This window comes from Protomyctophum parallelum (genome assembly GCF_964188405.1).
Source record: "Protomyctophum parallelum genome assembly, chromosome: 10".
Lineage (NCBI taxonomy): Eukaryota > Metazoa > Chordata > Actinopteri > Myctophiformes > Myctophidae > Protomyctophum > Protomyctophum parallelum.
The window spans coordinates 13,205,117-13,227,152 of NC_139704.1; the positions used below are offsets into that span (position 1 = coordinate 13,205,117).

Below are 22,036 nucleotides of genomic sequence, written 5' to 3' on the forward strand. Positions count from 1 at the left end.
AGTTTTGGTGATAAAGTGTTGTAATGATTTGTCTGAGTTTGATCTGAGTCTGTGGTTGTATGCTGGCTGCTATGTAAGTGTAGTATCTTGTGTTGGATAGTTGTCTGTTGGCTTCATATGTGTATTGGAAATGATCTAAAATTACTATTTTTGAGCCTTTATCAGCTGGTTTAATAACTATTTTTGTGTTGTTCCGCAGTGTTGTGATGCTGTTCCGTTCGTCTGTGGTCAGGTGGTCAGGTCTGTCTGGTGATGGGTGGTACTGATTAAGTGTATGGTTATCTAGCTGTATGAGGTCTCGTATCCTGCCGTCCACCTGGGAGAGTTTTGGCTCCCAGGTGGAGGGCAGGACAAAAGGTGTATGTCCGTCTGTCTGTGTGTTTTGGAAAAAGTCTATTCATTTAAGTCTCTTATGGTATCTGTGTGTGTCCCTTCGAAGTGCTTCCCAATCTGTCCCTGTGGGTCGAGGAATGTAGGCGAGACCCCTCTCCAGCAACTGGGCCTCTGCGGCCGTGAGACGGACGGACCAGGACAGGTTCAACACATTGGAGTGGGGGTCAGGTGCTGGTCGGAGGGACTGAATGGCTGTTGGACGTTGAGAGGAAGAGGGGAGAAGAATGGTGGTGGGCGGTGTGGGAGAGGGGGGAAGGGGGGAGGAGAAGGAGGAGGAGGAGGAGGAGGAGGAGGGGAGCCTGTTGGGAACAAGGCAGGTACCAGAGGAAGAGGAGAGGTAGGGCAGGAATCCAGGTTTCGGCTCCTGTTCAGAGAAAATTTTAATGTGTGCACCAATGGTTAAATATTTTGACTGCTGTGGTGTGTGTCCAGTGTATGTTGTCGGGTTCTGTGTGAAACTGGTCGGGGTCAACTGGTGGGATGTATGGGAAGTGTGTTGAGATGTACTGATTCATGAGTGTGAGGTTCTTTTTCTGTTTGGCTGTTAGGAACTGGGAGAAGTTGATGAGGGGAATATGGATGGTGGCGTTCGGAAAAGTCAGTTGTGCCTCCTTGTGCATCCCATTTAGCTGCCTATAGGAGGTCTGGTCTGTGTCATTGTCCTTGCAGTTGATGCCCACCGAGAGAATGACTTCTTCTACCCTGGGGTGAACCTCTGCCTTTTCCAAAACCTTGGTCAGGTGGTTAAAGGTCGCCCCAGGGTAGCTGTCTATCTGTAGATCAGTGTGCCCCAAGATGGCCACCGGCTTTCGGACCACAATGTTCCAGTCCAGCACCTTTCTCTTTGGCCTGGCCTTGTGATATGTGGGTATGCAGGGAAGTCCTGGGGATGGAGGGGGCTGTGAGGCGCCAGTAGTGAGAGGCTGCGGGATCGGGTGGTTCTGAGAGGGTTCAGAGGGGCCTGTTTGGTCACGGTTGTTCCCGTGTAGTGGCCTACTCATCATTACCCGGGATCTTAGGGTACCGATCCCGCGCTTCACACCGGCGCCTCCTGTGGGGGAAAGGGAAATGGAGTTTAACTCATTGAATGGTGCTGGGGTGTGCTGGGGAGTGGTGGGTGTGGTGGGAAGGACTGGTGAGATGGGTTGGAGTGGACTTGGGGCTGTGGACTCCTCACAAGTCGAACACTCTCTGGGTTGGAAACGGGGGGAGGTTCCAGTGGTCGTGTGGGTAGTCTTGGGTGTTGAGGAGGCAGAAGGAAGGGGATAGGGTGAGCTGCCCGCAGCCTCCACCTCCCGAACCCCGTTAGGGGGTCCGGGTGCAGAGGAGACAGGCAGTGTTGAGTCCTCCGGGACAGGGGGAGGGGGATTGTGGGGGGCAACCGGGAGCTGGTCCTAAGGGGTTTTACTCTCTGTGGCTGGGGGGGGCGCCAGAGCAAAGGCCTCTGGACGTCTCCCCAGGGACAGAGAGCAAATGGGTCTGGGTGGTGGGCGGGGGGCACTAGGGATGACGGGTCGCTGGTCTGTGGGGGTTATGAGGAGGGGTGAAATGGTAGGCCGCCTGGTTATAGGGATGGTGAGAAGGGGTGGGATGGAAGGCGTTGGGAGTAAGGCTGGTGGGGAAGTGTTCCTGCCTAGAGGAGGGGGAACACTTGGGCTGGGGTCCTAGGGTGTGGGAGCAGGCCAGGCCGAGCACTAGCAGAGCTATTGGGAGGTCTCGAGTGAGGTGGAGGGGGGGCGGTGTGTGTTGCTGTGTATGTATTCGCTCGTGTATGTATGTTGTAACGGTTTGTATGTGTGAAATGTTGCTGTGTATTGAGTTGTGTCTGTGTATGTTGTCTGTGTTGTGTGTGTTGTGTTGGCTGTCTGTGTTGTGTGTGTTGTGTGGTTGGCTGTGTGTGTCGTTTGGTTGGCTGTGTGTGTTGTGTGTGTTGTGTGGTTGGCTGTGTGTGTTGTGTGTGTTGTGTGGTTGGCTGTGTGTGTTGTGTGTGTTGTGTGGTTGGCTGTGTGTGTTGTGTGTGTTGTGTGGTTGGCTGTGTGTGTTGTGTGGGTGTCTGTATCTGTAGTATGTTGCTAACCCGGGTTAGGGTTGCATTAGTCAGTCTCTGGGTGTATCGTTTATGTGCCCACCCTATGGCAATGGTATAGGCCATAGGGTTATGTGGGTGTATGTCTGGTGTGAGTGCATGTGTCTATGGTGTCTGTGTAGTGTGTTTGTAATATATGCATGTTTGTGTTCATCCAGTTATGTGTGTTGTGGGCCACCTGCGTGGTGGTGGTCTCAGTGGGGCAGGCGGGCTTGATGAAGGTGGTGAGTTTGTTCACCTGTCTCATCGTCCCAACAGGGAAGGAACCTGTCCGGAGCGCCCTGTCAGCCACCTCTCCATGGTGTACAGCTTGGATTATTTTTAAATACAGTTTGGCTGTCTGCCTGGTGGCTTCATCGGGAGGGTGACCAAGGGGGGGCTGGCTGTTAGGTACAGGGTGATGGGGGCGTGTAGTAGGGTTATGGGAAGACAGATGTATATGTATGTATGTATGTATATGTATGTATGTATGTATGTATGTATGTATGTATGTATGTATGTATGTATTTGGTTAAAATGGGTAGGGTTTAAAAATAGGCAAGAGTTTGCTCTGGTGCACTGGCCTAAAAGTGGGTCCTTAAAAACTGCTAAAACTTCTGAAATGTATGTATGTAGGTATGTATGTGTGTATGTATTTTAAAAGGGGGGGCTTTTTGGTAAAAATCCCTGCCCGCAATACCTTCATATATTTAAAATGAGTCCAAAATAGGGTATGTATGTATGTATGTATGTATGTATGTATGTACGGTATGTATGTATGTATGTGCCACATTGAACCATCATTTAACCATGATTTTCAATTTGTGATTTGAATTAGTTTGAAATCCAGAAACTCCGTATCTACTGTGACCCAGAGCAGAATGAACGCGAGTCTGCATGTGAAATTCCTGGAGTGGTGAGTACAATTACCAGATGTATTTGTTGTAAGTGACTGGGAGTGTGCGTTGGTGTCACGTGCCAGAAATATAAGCTCACCATACGTAGCGATGCAAATGCAATGTGTTATGAGCTTGTAGATCTGTCATTTAATGGCATGCAACACCGGCGTGAAACTAACTATAAATTCTACAGTTTTCTGAATGCACTACCCTAACACAATAACCAAGCACTATCCATGACCAAACACCACCACATATTGCTGATTTGACTTTCATTGTATCATTCTTCATTCTATTTTTCTATTCTATTCTATTTCTATTCTATTCTATATTTCTATTTTTGCGACTGTAGGTCGCATTTACTATGAAAACCTGAATCCTGTTAGTTACTTAGTCACACACGCCTCCATATATGATCACGCCTCGTGGCATCTTGTGACATCATGGAGACCCTTAGATCTCCATTTCTGCATATATGGAGCAGGCCAGCAACTCTACATCTGACCTCAAACCTCAAACCCATAGATCTCCATATATGGAGCTGACCTGTTCTGACATTCCATATGTTGATCCTTCCTGTTCTGACAGCATAGCAAAGCGCTATAAAAAATTTCAATCCATTATTATTATTATCATCCATGATTCCATATGTTATAATGTTGATCTGACCTCATCAAACCCTGTACTCTCAAGACACGCTCCATATATGGCCAGTACAGAATTCATTCCATATGTTGATCTGACCCCCCCATGCCAAAGCGCCAGCACTCGCCCAGCAGTCTTCCGTCTGCCACCCGTCACCCAGGCGGATGCAAGGGTGAGGTTGCTGAACTCACCCTCAGGGCGTCTTACTGGTTTATATACAGTAGGGGTGTAAAAAAAAAGCGATTCCCGCTATGAACGATTCAAAATTGATTCATAATTTCCAAAAATCGATTTCTTTCTTCTTTTTTTGCTGCTTACAGTTACAGTTTTTTGTAATATGAAATGTAAGCTTACTCTAATCACAGTAAACATCACGTTTTCAGTCATTTTCAAGTTACTGTAGTCACTAGTCAGTACTACCTAGTCACTTCAGATCAGCACAACTGTATTGTATTGTAGTATTGAATCGAGAATCATTTTTGAATAGACTTGAATCTGGAAAAAAAATGCTTTAGAATTAAAAAATATATAGTTTTTGGATTGAGAATAGAGTTGAATCGAATTGACCCCAAGAATCGGAATAGAATCTTGGGACACCCAAAGATTCACAGCCCTAATATACAGTACTGTACATCACCATTATCGACCAATAGCATATTGTTGTAATCTATATTACTATATTTTGTCATCTTCCTGCAAAGCAGTGGCCTATTGTGTTTGGCTAATGCCTTCATCACTAGAGCAGTCCCTTGAAGGGCCATTAATATCACTCTGATTTGAACATAAATTTATATGTACCACTACCAAACATTATTTATATTTCACAGCTTTCATCCCTTGACTGTCACGCCTCAAAGTGGTTCATACTTTCAAATGAACAATAGAATTATGGCAGCAGCATGACTGCAGTTTATGGCACGATAGAAGTGATTTATATTGCTATTGTGAAATAACCACTTTAATGTACGTTTCTTTTTTGGCTCAAGCTACACTCATTGCACACCATGCGCAGTCGGTCTACTGTTGGCTATAATCATTTATATTATTTGGTTCATTGCAGTGCTCCAATAGTCCAGACTACACGGAACCAACTCCAGAACCCTGTGCTTGTCCTCCTGGGCCTCCTGGACTTCCAGGCTTGAAGGTCAGCTTTGAAAGATAGTATTTCTTAAGATCTGGAACGATCGGTTTCTTAAGATTTTCAGCTGTGATTCTAAACCTTTATATTTTCAAGGGAAGCCACGTAGTCGGCCTAATAGGATGTCGGCATTACGAGAGGACACTTTTCGAGGACCCCCAGTTTGATATGCATTAGGTCACGTACGGAGATCATTTGATATGATTATTATTATTATCTATGGGAACCAAATCTATACTGTAAAAATATCAATTTTAATTTAACTATGAGGGTGTACAAATCGGTAAACTTTTTGCACTCTCAGTCACAGTTACACACCTATAAAGGTTCATTTCGTTCCTTATTATCAATTATCAATCATTTAGCCATGGGCCCCCCCTGGCTGGAATTCCCTCAAGGACCCCATGTTCCCAGTCGCCATGTTGAGAATGCCCTTTTTTGGTAGCCTTTTATCCTCAGCTGTTTTCATCAGAGGAGCACCAACGGTTGCTCTGTCCGTGTCCATTACACACATTACGTAGGTGTTACCAATGATACTAATGAAGGGCCTCTGTTCTATTCTGGTCAAACAGAGTCAGGGTGCTGCTATTGTGCATGTTGGCTCACTAGAAACAAGTGTCCTTGAGTGAGTTCCAAATAACCCCGTACAGTTGTGTAACTGAGAGTGTACAAATGGAACCAAATAGACCTGTAAGGGTCCATTTGGTTCCATTTGGAGTTATGGGGGTCCTTGAAATGAAAATGTAAAATTTGAGCCTTCATTTGTATATTGGTAACACCTGTGAAGGAAGTAGAGAAGAGGCCAGGAAGTAGGAAGAGTTATTCTGTGTGCAGAGTCCATTTAAGTCCTTACTGTAGCAACAACATGCTGCTTACCTTACCTCCTAGTGGATTCAGTGGATTAATACCACACCTGGTCAAGTTTTGGCCGTACGTCTTTGTGAGTAAACATTCGTCCTGTTAGGTCCTGTACTTTAGTAGCCTACTGTTCTGTTTGCCAAAACATGAGAAGCCCACTGCCTTAGATCAGTAGAATTTTCAATGGAAATTCTCTCAAACAAGGAAAATGTTTAACGTTCATAGATACACACACAACATGCTTAGTCATAAAAATCTTTACCAAAGTACCTCTGAGGGACATTACCATGGCAATAAAACTCTTTATAAGATAAAACCTTATATTGTTGCAAGCAAGTTGGTGTTTATAAGGTCAAAGCTATGCTTTTACAACATTTAGTAATAGATTCAAAATGCTGTAAGTCTTGACTGCTCTGCAGATGTTCCAGCTACAGCATTTTAGAGCATTTATTATTATTCTTTCCCCCAGCTTTGCATTCAACATATGGATGTTGACGTTTAATCATGTTTAACTTTTAATTGGCTATTTGCTGAAAGTTGCTGTTTTAGTTTGGTCACACAATCACATCAGTAAGCTGATAATTCTACTCCCCTCTAGGGAGAACAAGGACATATTGCCGATGGTAACCCTGGTCCTCCTGGTGCTGATGGTAAGCCTGTGAGTACTACATAGTTACATATACAAACATCACGAACACAACTTCATGTATCTGTTTTACCTCATAAGTGTGTGGTGCTGGGGGTGTACGCTATGACAAATATGTCATATTTACTGTTCAATTTCATGAATGATAAAATAAACCCCTACTCTTCTCACTGCTACTTTCTATGGAAAATATTCTACATTCAGTGGGTTCGGTTTTCACAAGAACTGTATATTCAAGCAGCCATATCTTGTTCAACTATGTGAGTAAAATATTGTGAGTAACTGTAACAGAGTGGTCATCTGTTACTTATGTTGCACAGCATATTGGCACTTTATTAACTTGCACAGTTGTATTTTGCAATAATTTTATTGTTGAATACTGTTTCCTGTTTAGCTGAGATGGCCACTCAGCCAACAAGTTCCACCTGGGGAAATGCTTGGTGATTAACAAACATGAGGGGCAAGTGCAATGTGGGTTATAGATGCAATATGTTTGGGAAGTGCAATAATGTGGAGTTCTATTGTTGAGGTTTGATTGAATGCCTAACAATTCCCTGTGATGTGTTTCAGTAAGGATTGGGCTGGACCATGTCAGGATAGCAGGGGGGGGGAGTTTTGTGATTGATTATTTATGTTGTAGTGTGAAGGACTTATTATATAACTTCTATAGATCATGTGGTTCACAGAAACTTGTAATGTTTGTATGGTTTAAGGTTATTTATATTTATTTATTGTATGCTTAGGTATGTATTTATGGTATGTTCTCATTTGAAGACACCCCTGTACATGGGATAGTCCATTCTCATTATCTCCAGCTGGGTATAAAAGGCTGCCATTTTGCCAGTGAACTGAAGTCTGTGCTGGGAGTAGAGAGCTTTCCTGTATTGATGCCGGTTTGTAGTGCTCATTTGGTGAATAAACATACCTTTGGTTAACCTTTACCAATGGCTCTGTACTGTTTCTCCAGCCACTAACACGGTCATTCTTACAGTAACATATTCAGGGTTATATCTCTAGATTTATCTCCAGAGCAATGTTTTCATTTTGAGCCCCCTTTTTTATGTGACGGTCTTTCAGTCCAACAGTTTGATCTCAAACAAGATGGATTGCCATGTAGTTTGATGTGCACCTGCATGCCCACTGAGGGATGAACCATACTGGTTTTGGTGACCCATGGTCTTTTCTCTAGCGTCTCCATTGGGCCTTATGTTCCATTTGCACAGCAAGAGTAAGACTTCTCCAAATAGTGGGCTCCCTACTTTAAAACCCTACCTAAAAAATGATGACTGGCTGCATTGACATGTATTTTGCTGCTGTGCACCTTCATACTCCCTGGCAGATGAAGCCGAACTGCTTTGCTAGTGAGGCAACCGTATGCTTAAAATGACATCAGACTTTAGTAACTGGTCCCCAAAACCTCGATATTGTGTGCAGGGACACCAACACAATATGCAAAAAACAAAAAAGAATGAGGAAGAAAAGTGAGTTTTGAATGTTATCAAAGTGCCTGCGTGTCTGTTCATCTCTACTTTCTATTGGAATTTAAGGGAATCCCCGGCAACAGAGGCAATCCAGGACTATCAGGACAACCAGGGACAGAGGTACTATAAGGATCATTTAATTATCCATCCTTCTATCAAGTGAATCGCACAGTATGTAATGCAGCCAAATAAAACCCCTCGCTGTTCCCTCTGTCAGGGCCCACGTGGATCAAGTGGGTACAAGGGTGAACAAGGGAGCCCTGGTATTCCGGTAAGTAACACATTTCTGGCATGATATATTCAAAATATAAAAAATATTTATCTTTGAATTTCTTTTCTTCTTTTCTGCTGCACTATTGTTTCAGGGTGATCGGGGCTTGCCTGGGTTACTTGGACCGCCTGGCCAAGCAGGTGAAAAGGTGCGATATTACAGTATTTTTTTATTAGGAAGGTATTAATGGTCTTTACGGGTATCATTATTCATTGGTCATATTTTAGTTTGTCTTCTAAATTGAAGGTCATGGCACAGGAGAAACAAATCCTGTGGATTGGCGTGGAAGTATGTGTGGCCATGCTGTCTTCTATTATGCATCTAATTTGGAGTCATACATCATAGATTTTATGATGTATGACTCCAAATTGGACAAGGTTTCAGAGCGTCCGTTGACTTCCATCACAAAAGAAATGACAGAACGTATGAAAAGAATAATATGTTTCATCGGTCTGCAAGATTAGAACTGGGATCTCTTTCATCTATGTTTTGGGATACAGGCTGGGCTAATGTGCTATAGGCCTATTTACCCCTATTTGACCTCACTCCTACTGGGAAACACGATCTCAGACGAGCTCCAGTCCCAACGTGACCTTTTGATTCGCTCTCCCACATGGAAAGCCAAGCATTCACCAATCAGTGGCCAAGGGTGATATTGGGTTTCTGGGTTTCAGGCACAGCTACTCTGCTACAATTTGCACCATGTTGAAAGAAAGATATTTCCACAGATTTTCCAACTATTATTCGGTATTTAACTACCATAGATTATATGGCAGTTAAGCGCATGACGCCCACATGAAATGCTAGAAGCGGAAATCTTTTGAGACAAAAAGCTGAATTAGCTCCCAGGGAATTCCATGCAGCACACCACAGTGTTTGAACTTCAAACATGTGTAAAATAGGGAAATGATGTTCAATAAGAGATTTTTGTAGAACATGGCCACTAACTCCTCATGCGGATCTGTATGCATTTCTTGTTCATTGACGTGTCAATGAGTAAGTGCAGCTACATTTTAATTCTGCATTTCATCAAGCCATTTTAAGGATCTCAAGAGTGTGTGGATCTCATGTACGTGTGTGACTGATGTAAGTCATGTGCCGGAGAGCAGCAGCACATTGGAAGGTCATGCTAGTGTCTAGTCACTGTTAGATCTCACCATGGTGCAGTACTGGCCTAATCGGTATGCCCGTAAGGGACACGTCTGTTCTTTATTCCTTGTTGTTTTCCATCGTTCTGGTTAGGATAAACATTTCATCACTACTTCTTTCAATGTTGAGCTTCACAAAATCTGAATCAGGGCTCCATCCATGCAGCTGTGAAATCTACTCCAATGGGGCCAATAGAAGGAGCTTGTAAAGGATTTAACCATTTCCTGTTAACACAAAAGGACTTGACCCTACTATACCTTTTAGTAGAGAAGTGTACTAAGAGTAACATTCACTGACTTTAGATGGAGCTAAATTAGCTAATGGACATTGGCTTATACGATGCTGAGATTAAAGCATCATCATCTCCGGTTGTCATTGAATAGACAAGCCTGTTCTATTCATGTCCAATCCTGTGGCTACAGCACACCTAACCCACTGTCTTATTGTCTTAACTCTTATGTGAGAGAGCAATGTCTGGGGGAACGGATCTTTACCTGGCCTTCTAGAACGCTGGTACAACTGGTGTCAGTTCCCTCCGGATGTGTGGGCTGAATCTGCTGCCCCTGGTGGAAATGTGCACGGAAGTAGGCGTTTGGGTCATGGGTGGTCTGAGCCAGCCGTTCCCACTGGTGCATCCTTGTCATGCAGCGAAGTGACTAGAGACCCGTGTTATTTTAAAACAAACAGATATACGTCTACCTTTCCAAAATCTCTTCCCCTACGGAGAGACTGGCCAAGGGTGTAGTCTCCATTTTCCTGGCAACGTGTCTCCTGCAGAACAGAGAACCGCCCACGCACTCATCACTCCCACAACAGCAATATTTTTGAGTGATGGACGTTTGCTTCTCTGAGTCAGCAGAACATGTGTCGAGGTGAAGAAAGGTGGAACATGACTGAGCTACTATGCACACTTGTCTGTGCACATGTGGACATGTCTTGTCATCAAGCCCATAAGCTGAATGTGGTCAGGAACTAGTTGGGCTTTAAGGAGTTCTAGATAATTGAGTGGAGACTTTATTTCAGCAACAACATAATGCCGCTCTGGCTTGGCAAACAGTTTCACCAGCCTCTGCAGTCACCACTTTTCTGAACATGTCTCTGCCTAGGGGTGCAACCTGGGAGAGGAACGCTGGAATCAGTCCTGCAGTTCGCCAAGGTTTCTGCACGGGAAAGGATGACTATTAGGGAACTGTCTAAGTGCCTTGAGTTGTTTACGCAAATGGTTTTTGTAACCTCTCTGAACTTTTCACATGTGCAAAAGTCATAGTGGTACTATGGCTATTAGGGAGTCATTGAGTTCCCTACAGGCGCATAAACGGGAAAATGCACAGTGCTATGCAGTTTATACATAGGTTTAAATGGGTTCGAGTCTTTCACCCAGTTGGCTATGGAGTCCACTTTTCTGTGTGTGTGTGTGTGTGTGTGTGGGTGTGTGTGTGTGTGTGTTTGGGGGGGGGGGGGGATTACAAATTAACACAGGAAGTGTACGGCAGATTGTGTAATTTCATGGATGCAACGTGTGTGCATGTTCACTGAGAACATTTGCAAGGTGTAACTGCTGTTGAAGTTAATTATGCTAATACCTGCCCCCATGCCGCATTCATTTTCAAATAATAGTTGAATATAATGTGGCATTATATTTCATTTCCTACAATGGTGGACACTGGACAGTTATTTAACCTGACAATCTGCACAGTAACACATTGGTATTTACTATTTTCACATTCATAATGATATGAAAGTAAATAAATGTGCGTTTTCTGAGCAATGTTTAACTGAGCATTATTATGCTCACTTCATGATTATTAACCAAACTTTAACTGCATCTAGGGCTTGTTTGGACCTGAAGGAAGGCCTGGGTTACCAGGAAAAGATGGCCACGTGGTAAGTATGTCAGGAAGTTATTGAACCAGATTGACCCTATAGTGTCCCTATTTCTGGCATGTCATAATAGCCAGTCGTTCGCCGAAAGCTCACAAATCGTGAGATTGTGACACGCTTCAAACTTGCCAATCTGCTATTTAAAATATTTCGTGTGGGGGGGAAATATGTATAAACCCCTGAGAGACTCTGGTCAACAATGTATGGATTTAATTTAATGTCAATAAATAACATTGATGCTGCCATTTTAATTCCAGGGTGAAAAGGGGAGCCGAGGAGACTTTGGCCCACCAGGATATTCAGGCGAGCCAGTGCGTATTAACATTTTGAAGTTATATCCAGACTTCATGTTCAGTATTACTACAAAAAACCAAAAAACTCTTTTGTTCAATTGCAGGGCTCACCCGGAAGAGATGGAAAAGATGGATTACCAGGGAGATCTGGTCAAAAGGTCTGAATGATTTGTCACTCAGGCAGAGATTAAAGGATGAATGAAAGCATGACTTTGGCTTGGCGTGTATGTTAAGCACGTACAGTACACTCTCAGAACAATGTCCAAAAGGATTTGATGTTTTGGCAGCTTTGGAAATGTTTTACAGTTGCTAGTTGTTGGTTCGCATAGCAATAGCGATCAAGAAGCAGATGAGCCTTATTATTGTTTCCTCTTGTATTTTCTTATTTCTAATTTATGTTCCCAGGCGATCTCTGACATTTGGTTTTCATCATGTCAGAGCAACACAAAACATCAATGGTGTTCATCACCATCTAGGTGCATGTCATAATAAATACAGCATTGTGTTCTTAAATCAAAGACAACTAACTGTAATTGTTTATGTTTTGTCCTGATTGAATAGTGACAAGCTCCATTTTGTTATGGTTATTTAATAATTGCTTTTGCAATAGCTAATGCAAACATATGCATGCAAATTTGATTAGTGTTCTGATATGTTAATTTAAAACAGTTGTTTGTCTTGTCTTGAAGGGAGAAGCCGGAGCTAATGGTATGCCTGGTGGTGATGGGAGAGAGGGTCATCCGGTGAGTCATGAGTCTACACAATTTCTTCCCTATTCTAGGCAGGATGCGAGCTGTAGACTGGCTATTTTAAGTAAGAATATTTGGTGTAAATTAAATACAAGCTGTATTGCTGAAGTGGATAAAGTTGGATGTTTAAACAATGGATCTGTAATGGTAATAAAGAAAGAACAAAAATGCAAATACGAGACAGAGCATAAAAAACAGCCCAAAGACACTGATAAATGCATTGAGAATAAACGGAACAAAAACAACACACACAAATTGTGAAAGATTTGCACTGAATCTGTGGTTGTTGTTTCAAACGATGAAGAGTTAAAGGCATGACAGATGGCATGAGAGCAATTCTGAAGAATATTAGAAGTGGTTTCCTCTCCAGTTCATTTTAGGATAGCCATTATTATGTAACTGGCAAGCTCACACTCGTATCCAAGGCAGGGAAACCAACCTAGTGAATGAATGCTGTGGTCCAATGGTGACAGAGAATTTGTTTTAGGAAGAAAGTGTTTCAACCACGCAACCGCCCCATTGATCATGAACATGAGCATTGTCCCTGAACGTTTGGGGAGGGGGGAACAAAATGATGATTCAGTTCTTCCACCGAGCTGTAAGATCTTCGTTCCACTACTAGAACAATAGACTCGGCATTGTATTCAGGACAAGATTTTGCTATTTATGTGCCCTTGCATGGGCTTACTGATTTATTGATGCGTTGAAGAATTATGGGGGAGAATTTAATACAATCAATCGTTCCGTCCGTCAGTCTGTTTGTCTGCATGTCTGTCTGTCTATCGATCGAGTGTCTGTCTAGCTGGTTGACAGTCTGTATCTCTCCATCCTGCATGTTTCCATGTTACGCAAAACACAGTCCGAGTCAACATCTAAACATCTGCTCCTGTTTATCTTTTGGGGGGAAAAGCTCAACAGGCTTTCCAAGGTAGTTTTTCTGGACGTGCAGAACCTCGTAAATGGTTCATGTACTAAACTGTTTATTTTTAAATGGCTATTTGCTTCCATGCCTGTCATTAGTGCATTTTAAACTTGAGCTACTTTTCTTTTTAATTCCTTAATTTCAGCAAATAAAAAAGTATGTAAGCTGACATTTTTTATTTTATTATGGTTATGGAGTACTATATCATTCATGCTGTTGTTTTAGAGTTAGGGAATTGAGCAAAGTCTCATTGCTGAGTATATGTCTTTGATTGGATAGAAAGAGAAAGTAGTAGGTGAAAAGTACAGTAGGTGGTGTATAGAACAAAATAAATCAATTTTATTTCAGATAGGCCAGTGTAATATGCAGGCAGAGAGCTAGAGACATGCAAGATGCGACTCAGATTTGAACTCGGGTTTATAAATTATATCTGTTTGTACTTTTTTGTATTTTTGCATTTCAGTAAAGCCGATGTGTCCAGAAATTATTATTTCTTTAGCAGTTGTTTCAGCATGTACAGTATGTCATTAGGCCTATCCTATGTTAAAATTGTCTAATGGGAGGGCAGTAGGCCTATAGGGCAGGCCAGCCAGCGGGCAGACCGTCCCTCTGACTCACTCAACATAACCATATACAAACCTGATATGCCCATATATAGGCATGTCACTATGACTCAGATATAACCATAAACAAACCAGCTAAGCCCACATATACAGTAGGAATGTCACTATGACATAGACATAACCATAAACAAACCTGATATGCCCATATATAGGCATGTCACTATGACTCAGATATAACCATAAACAAACCAGCTAAGCCCACATATACAGTAGGAATGTCACTATGACATAGACATAACCATAAACAAACCTGATATGCCCATATATAGGCATATATAGGAGATCCAGTTGTCCGTTAGACTGTGCATACTATATATGAGACCGACCAACTTCAAACTCTGCGCCCACATCGGCAAGGGAGTGTATTGTATTGCCGCTGAGTCGTTTGCATATGCGTTTGTTCAGAACTGCTGACCAATATACCCATAGATGGGACTGACAGATACAGAGATCTCATATGGGCATACAAGGGACTGAAAAGCCGACACTATGACTCAGACATCGGTCGGATTGGCGGTGCAACGTAGGTGTGAGGGCCTCATAGCGGCCCGATCCCGAAAATGTTGACAATTATCACCTACTAAAGTTTAGTAGGTGAAAATTGACAAATCATTTTAACAGGCGCATGGGTGACGCAGTGGTAAATATTCTAGAGTCTATGGATTCGAATCCAATGCGGTGCATGCAGTTTTGTCAAGTGTCTATACAAACACAAGCTGTGCTGGGAGGGTGATATTTGTCACGACACGTACCCCTACGGGCTTCCAGCGGTCACATGACAAGACAACCCACTGCAACAACATGGTGTGTGTACAGTATATAGTTGGTCAAACTATAACTGTTTAACTCGCGACTATTATGCAAAACAAAGAATCACAAGCAGAATTCTTACTCGACGAGACGACGACACAGGGCAAACATGAACAAATGATAATTCGGAGGCTGGGAGACTAAAGTTGGTTGTTATGAACTAATTATTGCGTTTGTATCTAAGTGATTTGGTTATACCTTTCAGATAGACCCCTACTTTAAAAAGTCACTGTCCTGGTGACCTGAGGGAGGTTTTCTGTTGCTAGGGCCTAATGAGTGCTGGTAGGGAATTCATTACTGGACTAAGGGGATAGGAATCTTCTGGGCAGCATTAGGAGAAAAAAGGAAATGCATGCCATACACATGCTGCATTCATCTTGCTCATGGATCATCATCTAAAACATTTGACCGTTCCTAAGAATTTCTCTCCCTGCAGGTTTAGGTTGATTCCTTGTTGTTGATTCCTTGTTGTACACTTGGTTGCATTACCAGTCCATTACTTTAGTACCGCATTTCTCAAAAACTACTGGCTGGGTAGCGACTGATAGCCCCTGATTGTGCGATGTCGATTGGCCTATCCAGTCTTTATAGTTACAGTTATTTTCCTATTGCTTTTAGTTTTTTGTTGGTATGTCAGATTTTACATTGAAAAGATGTCCCAGAAAATCTCAATCTCTTGTTCTTGTTTTATACCAGTTTCTTGTTAAAAACATTATCTGGCAAACATTCTGCTTATAGCCAGCAAAAAGGCTTTGTACAGCCTTATTTTTCTCTAGATACACCACAGCAAAATTGTTTAGAATGACATATCCCATAAGGTCTTCAATAGTTGCATTTATATTATCCCATAAAGGCTTTCATTTGTTTCGTTTTCTGGGATTTAGCTGTCTGCTTTTATCTGAAGAATACTAATTAGAACTTAATTGAATTCTTCCACCAAAATCTTCTCCATACTTGTGAGTTAGTGGTTACTCAATGTGCTGATGTCTTTGAAGAATTTGTGAAAACAAAATCAAACTACTCTAACTCTATTAATTGATTTTGGTGGAAAATGTAGGCTATCATTCTTTCCTTTGGTTAGGGTTAGGGTCATTGTTGTTGTTCATTGTTGTTGCTCACAATGCATTGTGTATTGCTTTGCTATTTTCACTGTATTTGCGTGACACCATTGTGCGAGTCGTGTGACAGAATGGTGCATTAGTGGTTAAGTCCTGCCTCTGCCTGGCAGGCAGTGGTTGAGGAGGTAGAGCGGACGTCTTGGAACTGGAATGTTCCCAATTCGATCCTCCTCCTGGCTGCATTTCAGAGCAACACAGTTAACCTCTAACTGTTCCAGATGAGCAGGTTGGTGCTGTGAGTGGTTTCCTCTGCCATTGGTGTGTGAATGGGTGAATGTGAAATACATTGTAAAGTGCTTTGGATAAGAGTCTATAGTAAATGAAGTACATTTACCATTCAATCAAACAAATTCATTTACAAATAGGATTTATCTCGGCACATCGATTCGTTGATCGATCCACACTTGTAGCCAAGTACTATACAGTACTATACAGTACTTGGCTGCCGCATATGGCAGAGTCACTTTCATTCATTGCTGATTCACTGCCACTAAGTATTTGCATCGTTCCATCTGCCCGCCTGGCGCCTACCCTATCATATCATATATCATAATATGGAATGGAAAAATAATTAAACCCATCTTTTTCTTTTTACTTTAAAATTGCTAAATACAATGCACACGTACTTAGTATTGACTAAATGTATTATTTCCATTGCAAAACCATTCGATACAGATTATTTCCATTACAAAACGATACCATACAACGGCAAGTCCATAGACTTTGCCGCCATATATGACGTCATTTCAAAAGCAAGGCAAGTTGCTTCGCAATGGTTTGGTTAATTGAAAAAGAGATCGATAGAATAATCACTACGTAAATAACTGATATGTTAGTTGCAGCCCTAGTGAACAGTAAGTATCTCAGTAGTAGTAGTAGCCTGTCTGTAGTTACAGTATATGTACTGGTGCTTGCTGTAATGTCTCTATGTAGGAATCTAGCCTGAATGAGATCTATGCCACGTCCAGATTGGAATCTGGGTCACGGGTGATCCGTCCTCTGAATGCAACAACCTGATTTAAATCAGATTCCATGGGACTTGTACAGTATGTGACTTGTTTGTGTTTAGACTTATTTAAACAAATCAGATTCCAATCTGGATGTGGCACAGATCTGATTCAGGCTAGATTTGGCTGCCAGTCTGAATACACAGATCTACGGAGCCCCCAAATGGCCATTCTTTTTTTTTTCTTATATATTTTTTATCCCACGATTTTGTAACCCATTTTTCACCCCTGTGTCAATCATCTAATGTGATCCTGGGCTCTACACACCCTCCACCAACCTAGTCCCCATATATGGGGGACAAGGGGAGAGCAACGGACTCATGCTTCCTTCATGCCTGAGTGTCCAAGTTGCTCAGTTACACCTGACAGGGGGGAGTTTCCCTGGTTGGACGTAGCGCGTGGAAGGAACACGTTATTCCAACCAGTTCCTTTCCCCTCCAAATGGCCATTCTTAATGATATATTTTTTGATTTGTTTTCTTGTGATCTCAAATTAGTATTTCGTGGCCACAAAATACTAATTCGAGATCACAAGATAACAAATAATAAAAATAATCATATAAGAATGGCCATTTGGGGGCTCCGTACAGATCGGATCTGGTCACTTGCAAATGGTAGTGTGAAAGGTCGGGCCAAAAGATCAGATTTGAGAAGAAAATCTGACTTGAATAATTTTACTTGATGTGACTGCAGTCTAAATGGGGCATTTAAAAGCTAACCGTAGTCAATCGGAATAGAATCGGAAAAATCTGACAGATACATCTTGATCACATGACTACCTGTCAGGTGGAAATGGGCATGTTTTATTTGGGCAATTGCGTCATGATCCAAGGAATCCAAGGGGGAATTATTCTTTTGATTGTATGACCATACGTTATAGGCCAAATTTTAAACATCTAAAATCACTGTGAACCATAATGGCCTTGCACGGCTTATTTGCCTATTTGCTTTTATAAAATAATAAATAATTATTATTCTGCCAGGCAATGTACTGTAGCAACATGTAAGCAACATTTAACATAATTGCTGCCAAGCAACACATACTGTACACAGCAACACAGACGAGGTGGAAGCATGCTTAAAATGGCAACTGAGAGCCTATAGTTTCACTCAGTTGTATGATTGTTTTCAAATCAATATCCAGCTCTGTCTCAGCACACTGGAAATGGTGAACGGACCTCATAGTCTGTTTAATGACCCCGGCCTCGTTGCTTGACTTTTCCAGTTCTTCAATTTTTCTCTCATTAAGTTCAGCATGCGTCTCCTTGCCGTTTGATCTTCCTCCTCTATCCTGTCTGTCTCTTTCTACCACTCCCCGTCTCTCCCACGCTTAGCCCGCCTTGTAAATCAAAAGGAAACCTGACATTTTGAAACAATTTATTTGGCGCAGCAATGCTGATGTAATGTATTCACAGGTGTGTGTTTACTTTATAGGGAACTTTACAACAGCTTCAAGCACGGCTAAACCAATAACAATCAAGGACTGGAACTGTCTGTTTTATAAATCGGTTTTATAGAGATTTAGTGACTTGTAATAGACAATACATTCTTATGAAAAATGTTTAATAGAGATTAGTGACTTGTAACAAACAGGATTGTACCTTAGGGCATTTCCCAACATGTGTGTGGAGGTACCTACCTACCCCCCATCAGGTCTTGGTAAACTAAGCTGTGAGAGAGGAACACCTAATTCTCTGTTAAATACCTGTTGTTGTATGTGGGAATCCACAAAAAAACTTTAGATAGTAGGTTATTATTTTAGACAGATGCTAGGTTCACTGTCTAGTCTACCTTATTAGTTTGCTTGTGATGTTAGTTTACTGAGGCACTACAGTGTCTCTGCATGTGTGTTTACCTTGCTTATTGTAAGTCGCTCTGGTTGAGAGCGTCTGCTAAATGCCTACATTGTAAATAATATAGAACATGAGAAATGTATTTCAGTGCTTAAGCCAGCAGTATTTCAATCTTTTAACAGACAGGAAGGAGACAGTGTAAAGATCTGAGAACTGGAGTGATACTGCATGATCCACTTTCTTTGTCTTGATAAAGGACTTGAGCATCATAGTTCTGAATCAACTGCAGCTGTCTGATATATTTTAAGGGGAATCTTTAAAGATCTTTTTAAAGATTGCTGTTTCAATTTTGTAATGTATTGTGCACACTTGCAGTAGGCCAACTTAGTACCTCCACCACACATTCTTTTTCACATAATGTTTGGGCAATCGCTGGCAATCCCTGCTCCAACCGACTTCACACTCGACACACTCCCTTTGGTTCTCAGCAATTACAACAAAATGCCAAGTTGTAGTTGAAGTCGACTGGTTGAACACTTCTCGAGATTAGTACAGACATACAGGCAGATGTTGCCATGCAGATGCATGCTGAATTAATAAATGAATAGATAATAGAAGATGGATACTGGAAGTCAAAGGAGGTTGGATTGGGCTGAAACTTGCCCAAATATGAACATGAGTGATGTCATTATGTATAAATCTATACTATGAGTATGACGTCAGTCATGTCCATATTTGGGAAGGGTTTGCCCCATAGGTGTCCAGCAGTGACGTAGACTCCGTGGGGGCGGCAGGGCTCCAGCCCCCGTGAGGAATATCTATATTCGCCTCGGTTCGTCCCGTTTGTACCGCGCCAGGTCGCGCCGTGTCCGTTCACGCAATTCTCGTCTTTGTATTGACTTTGTATACATGTAATTGTGCCGTTCTAACCATCCAAGTCTGAACGCACCTTAACACCTCTTTTGTCCTCACTGTCCGGTGTGTCCGCATTGCCTGTCCCCTTGTACACATGCAGATCAGGCATTCAAATGCTAATCTGGTGGCTTTCGTTTTCACCTGCCAGGTAGGGTATGCATACCCTACTGCTTAGGCTACTTGTTCACAATGAAACCACCACCAGCAGGGCCCCCATGACGATTATAAAAACATTTCGTCTCTGGTGTCCAGCATATGATATCAGTCATCTCTATAGGCCTACTACAGATGTCATGACTGACATCATTATGCCGGCCACCTTACCTGATTTATGTGTCATTTTGTTAGCGGTTTTATCTAATGGCAAAAGATGAATATGTCAATACAAGTGCAACATGCGTTTGTGTTGATTGTAATAAATAACATTACTCAAACTTTACTTGATATTATGGCCTGACACTTTAGTTCACACCAGTGTCCCTAAATCAGTGATATTCCCTAATACACAAAACAACACAGTCACAGACCCCACATTATGGCATTCACTTTTCATGTTTACTAGTCGACTAGTTGTTTAACTACCTATTATGTATGTCTTTTGTTTTTGAAATAAATATTTGTATTTTGTACATTTAAAAACTGTATACATTGGTGACTATAACTATAATCTACCTAATTTTGAGGCCTACAAAATCGGGATTTTTTTCCTTATCAACTAGTACCAACAAGGTCGACTAGTGGATATACTAGTTGAATAGTCGACTAGTAAACACTAGTTGCTTAATGCCCTACCCCATATACACACACACACACACACACACACACACACACACACACACACACACACACACACACACACACACACACACACACACACACACACACACACACACACACACACACACACAAATTGAGTGTTTTAGGTGTGGTCTTTCTTCCTAAACTTTAGTTATCATGACTTTAATTATCGCATTTCTTCGCTATTATAATTTAGATCTGTGTACAGTATCCTATCCAGCTGTGTCAAATTACTATACAGTAGGTGTGCAGTTTGTGTATGAATCGTTGGCTTCAGTGCTGTCTGTGTGAGTTTAGCAGCATTCCCAATATTATATAAGCCAACTCTCTACTATACTAAATTACACCTGCCATCGTTAAGTTTTGGTTTCATGACATCATGCATGTAGCGGCGTGAGCTGTGATTTGTCTACTTTAGTGGGGACATTCAGACATACTGTACATACTGTACACATAGTAGCATGTGATTGGCTGTGGGGGCATACATATTTTGTTGTAAAAAAACATGACATGCGTGCCCCACGGTGGATCCAAACATAACTGGAGCATTGTACATGACTTTACATTCTACCATTGAAATATATTACTTTCAGGCTCAGTGGCTCAGGAGGTAGAGCGGCCAACTTTGTACCGGGAGATTCCCGGTTCAATCCCCGGGAATCCTGGGTGCGTGTGTCAGAGTGCCCTTGAGCAATACACCCCTGTACCTTCCACGGTTGCCTCCACAGTCGGTGGGTGAACGTGGGTGTAAATTGGATGAATGCAATGCACATTGTAAAGCGCTTTGGAGAAAGGCGTTTCTAAATGCACCATTTATTTTATTTACCAGTCAATGGAAACTCCTCTACAGTGCAGCTTTTATCAGCTTGTTTCCAAACCGGTAAGAACAAGCAGATGCTCTGTTCCTTTTGTTCAGAGTGACATTTGCGGTGAATGGACATTGCCGCTCTACACCTAGAGTGACATTTGTCGAAAGAGGCGTGCAAAGAATAAATTAACCCTCAACCCACATTAACAATGATATTATACACACTGTGTGCGTGTGTGTGCGTGTGTGTGTGCACGTGTACGCGAGAGAAAGTGTGAGAGAAAGTGTGAGTGAGTGAGCCCCAGAACGTTTGGCCAAAATTCTCACACGTCTCCCCCGTTCTCCGCTCCCTCCACAAAGCAACCATAGGTATGGCACACCCATATCTTTAAAGTCTGATCCAACAGGGAGGCAGGCAGAACCTTCACAGCCGGTACAATGCTCCAAATGCCCCAGACTCTTCTCCCTTCTGGCTCCAAAACTATGGAATGAACTATTCCCATTGTTAGGTTCTTAGCTTGCTTATGATCCTTGCTGACCATTTCTATGTATTCGATGTATTCTTGCTTTTTACTGTAAATCACTCTGGATTAAGACTCTTAATACAGAAACATCACTCAAATACACTCAAACACACCCAAAACACTTACTGTATGCTGGCCTACAAAGCAACCATAGGTATGGCACACCCATATCTTTAAAGTCTGATCCAACAGGGAGGCAGGCAGAACCTTCACAGCCGGTACAATGCTCCAAATGTCCCAGCCTCTTCTCC

The 22,036-nt window shown here is 42.2% G+C and overlaps 1 protein-coding gene across 2 annotated transcripts in view; it reads left to right on the plus strand.

Annotated features, from left to right (window-relative positions):
* Nucleotides 1-22,036, plus strand: part of col21a1 (collagen, type XXI, alpha 1) — a 57,126-nt gene that overhangs the window by 15,652 nt on the left and 19,438 nt on the right. For both annotated transcript variants that reach the window (XR_014569869.1, XM_083775332.1), the window contains exons 7-16: nt 3,297-3,374; nt 5,063-5,146; nt 6,597-6,656; nt 8,192-8,245; nt 8,343-8,396; nt 8,491-8,544; nt 11,376-11,429; nt 11,684-11,737; nt 11,824-11,877; nt 12,409-12,462. Coding sequence is in view for 1 of the 2 variants with exons in the window: in XM_083775332.1 (XP_083631458.1) it covers nt 3,297-3,374; nt 5,063-5,146; nt 6,597-6,656; nt 8,192-8,245; nt 8,343-8,396; nt 8,491-8,544; nt 11,376-11,429; nt 11,684-11,737; nt 11,824-11,877; nt 12,409-12,462 (600 nt within the window). In the remaining variant the exon portion in view is untranslated. The remainder of the gene's footprint in view (nt 1-3,296; nt 3,375-5,062; nt 5,147-6,596; nt 6,657-8,191; nt 8,246-8,342; nt 8,397-8,490; nt 8,545-11,375; nt 11,430-11,683; nt 11,738-11,823; nt 11,878-12,408; nt 12,463-22,036) is intronic.